At 33.2% G+C, this 3,298-nt stretch overlaps 1 protein-coding gene across 1 annotated transcript; it reads left to right on the top strand.

Annotated features, from left to right (window-relative positions):
• Positions 1-230: 230 nt before the first annotated feature.
• Positions 231-3,083, top strand: LOC106477343 (the record flags this gene model as incomplete). Its single annotated transcript, XM_013937924.1, has 2 exons — positions 231-944; positions 2,914-3,083. Coding segments are annotated over 2 exons (884 nt in total), but the record flags the coding sequence as incomplete, so codon positions are not given.
• Positions 3,084-3,298: the final 215 nt, after the last annotated feature.

The raw sequence follows: 3,298 nt of genomic DNA, 5'->3' as shown, positions 1-3,298 counted from the left end.
CTAACAAATATATAATAAGTACATGTAATGACAGTAGGTGGTGTGAAAGGCTCATTTGTTTATCTAACATGAGTAATATATATAAAGTAACATGGTTAACATATATATTTAAAGTAACAACATGGGTAACATATATGTGTAACATGACAACTTTAAAACTCTACTTTCAATATGTGAGTGTAGGAACATTGAATTTTTATCACTAATGCAATAAAAAAATTTTATTGTAGGTAATGAAAAGACGAAGTCAAGTACAGTTGGCCATTCGGTATTGTCAAGTTCGGACAGTGAAAATGGATCTTCTCATGCTAGAAGACATCAAGATGGTTGTGAAGACCTTTTTACAGAAAGATTTTCCCAATTGCATACTTCCATATTGGAAAGTTCTGATGAGAGGGTCAGTGTATTTACACAACAAAATATGAAGATAAATAATCCTCAGAACATAAAGCGGAAACTCACAAGTGATGAGACTGTTGTAAACAAACCTCTAACAGCATATAATAAAGTAGATAACAGACCCGAATCTTTGTGCCAAAATTCTAGTGATAAATGTTTAGAATCAGAAACAGAGACTGGAAAGAAACAAGGAATGAGATTAGAACTGTCTCAAAATGTGGAAAAAGACGAATCATCCCTTCGGCATGGCCAAACAACACCAACCCCAGACATAAGCATTAGTCCAACATCTACGAGCAGTTCTACTACCCCAACAACTTCGAACCGAGATCCTGATTCCTACCCCTCCACTCCTCTGGATTCAAACCCTCCCTCTCCGTTACAGAACTTGAAAAACAAGTTTTTGTTTGTTGAAAGTACACCCGAGACTGTTGCCCAGGCCCATAATCTAATTTTCCCAGAGACTCCTGGAAGCATAAGTGGCCAAAGTCCTAATAGATTGCCTAACAGGGGAAGCTCTTGTGGAGTCTTCTCTGTAGATCTAAGTACATTGAAGTTTATTCTTATATATCAAAATCACTCTAGTTTAATATTTATGTTTTCTCTATCTTACAACCTGAAAAGTATTTTATATTTTTCACTTAGAAAAGTTATAAAATGTCATTATCTCAAGTGGTTCTTATTTTTTTTTAATATTTAATTCTTAATAAGCCAAGTCTGTAATGTTTTTTCAAGTAATGCACAATAGTCTAAAATATTGGAGGAGTTCAGTTGACATCTCAATTCATACGATATCCTTTTTTTACATTTCCCCCTCACTACATTTTCCTTTTTCTTTGCTACATTTCCCCTTGTTTATGTATTTCAGTGACTATTAAAACTGCGGTAGGTCTAACATAATTGTTCTTTTAGAAGCAGAAAATAAGGTGTGTGAGACTTTAAACCCATCTCTTGTTTCCGTGAAACATCAGCTATTCACATTCATACGTTACTTTTATTCTAGTGTATTTCCTGTAAAGTCTACATTTGTGTGTATGTGTCACAACATTAATGATCCATCTGTTGTTTTAAATTATCCATGTATTGTTACTACATTTTGATGTATGTATCACAACATTAACATATGTTTTGTGACGTATGTGTTACATCATTAATTAATTGATCCATATGTATTGTTACTACATTTGTGTGTATGTGTCACAACATTAACATATGTGTCGTGACATTAACGTATAATTAAATGATCCATCTGTTGTTTTAAATTATCCATGTATTGTTACTACATTTGTGTGTATGTGTCACAACATTAACATATGTGTCGTGACGTATGTGTCACAACATTAATGATCCATCTGTTGTTTTAAATTATCCATGTATTGTTACTACATTTTTGATGACCACACTAAATAGTTTTTTCACTAATATTAATCCCATTACTGACTATGTTCACCCTTTTCAGCTATTGGGACATTATAATGTAATGATCAATCCCACATTTCATTGGTAAAATAATAGCCCAAGAGTTGACAGTGGGTGGTGTGGACTAGCTGCCTTCCCTTTAGTCTATCCCATTTAAATTATGAATGATTAATGCAGATGGTCATCGAGGAGATTTCAAGAAATTCAAAAACCAAACAGAACATTTCTCTGGTATTTCACTTGAAATATTTCTTCCATCAGTTAATATAAAAAGTTTTCATTGTTCTTATAAACCTGAGGAAAAGAGAGATTCATAATCTTGCATATCTATAAGCGGTTATAAGTGATACAAGTCTCTTTTAACTTTCTGTTTTCTTCAACTAACCTTCCTCCAGTTAGTGCAGGATGGATAAATCTCATCAGTTTACTTGTAGCTATCATAGTTTTTTTTTACTGACAGTAAGGGTCCTTCACATTGGCTTTTGTCAGTTTGTTATTGTAGAAGTTCAAGAAAAACATCTACGTACGGAGGTTGTACCTTTTGTCTAAACCCTAAACAGTGCCAGTTTTTAACTCTCACCATCTATTTTAAAATATCCATGGCTCCCTGTTTTATAATGATAATCCTTGAGTTTTATGTTTTCTCATTTTATTTTCAGGACTGGTTGCCTATTAAAGTCTTCCTCATATAGAGGATACAGCTGTGTCCTTTCCTTATGCGACTGTATCCAAAGTGGTACTGTTTCCGTGCTTTCTTAATATGAAGAATATTCACTTTAAAATATATATATATTATTTTAGTGCATTTTAGGTTTCAGTAGTGGCTTGGTGGTGGACAAACAAGTTAAAATATTAATGATCAATTAACAAGCAGTTGGAGCTTTTTAAGTATTTCTAATTAGGTTTAACATCTTCATCACAAAAAAATATATTTTTGTCAGAAATTCCCTCGGCTCATGATGAATGTATTTTCTGTGTTACAAAGTACAATTCTATGTGTAACAACAGATTTTTGGTTTATTTTAAAAGCTTATGAAGTTACAAACTGTACTAAAAAGTTAAAATGTAAGCTGTATCATTTCTTTCACTGAACAGGTTTGATGAAATCCCTCCGTCTTTTTCCTAACAATAAAGAGTGCACCTGTGGACAGTTGGTTATTGCAAGCAGAGAAAGTCAGTACAAGATTCTTCATTTTCACAATGGAGGGCTGGAAAAACTAGCTAGTGTCTTCGAGGAATGGGATTTTCTCAGTAAATCTAAAAAGGTTAGCCTTTGGTTGAGTAGAATGTAGGGAAGGAATAGTTATATGGAGTTCCATCTATAATATCAAGCACGTTGTGTGATCAACTTTCTTTAACCTGATATAAGTTATTTTTTCTGCTGGAGTGCCAGATTGAAGGATGTGCCTTGTTTTAGATAGTGGATCAAAGCTTTAGGGTTTTAGTAGCATCTGTTAATTATCATATATCTTGTTTGATT

Source organism: Limulus polyphemus, unplaced genomic scaffold, assembly GCF_000517525.1.
Source record: "Limulus polyphemus unplaced genomic scaffold, Limulus_polyphemus-2.1.2 Scaffold14366, whole genome shotgun sequence".
In the NCBI taxonomy this organism is placed as follows: domain Eukaryota; kingdom Metazoa; phylum Arthropoda; class Merostomata; order Xiphosura; family Limulidae; genus Limulus; species Limulus polyphemus.
The sequence above is the reverse complement of the archived record's forward strand: the minus strand, read 5'-3'. Positions and strand labels throughout refer to the sequence as shown.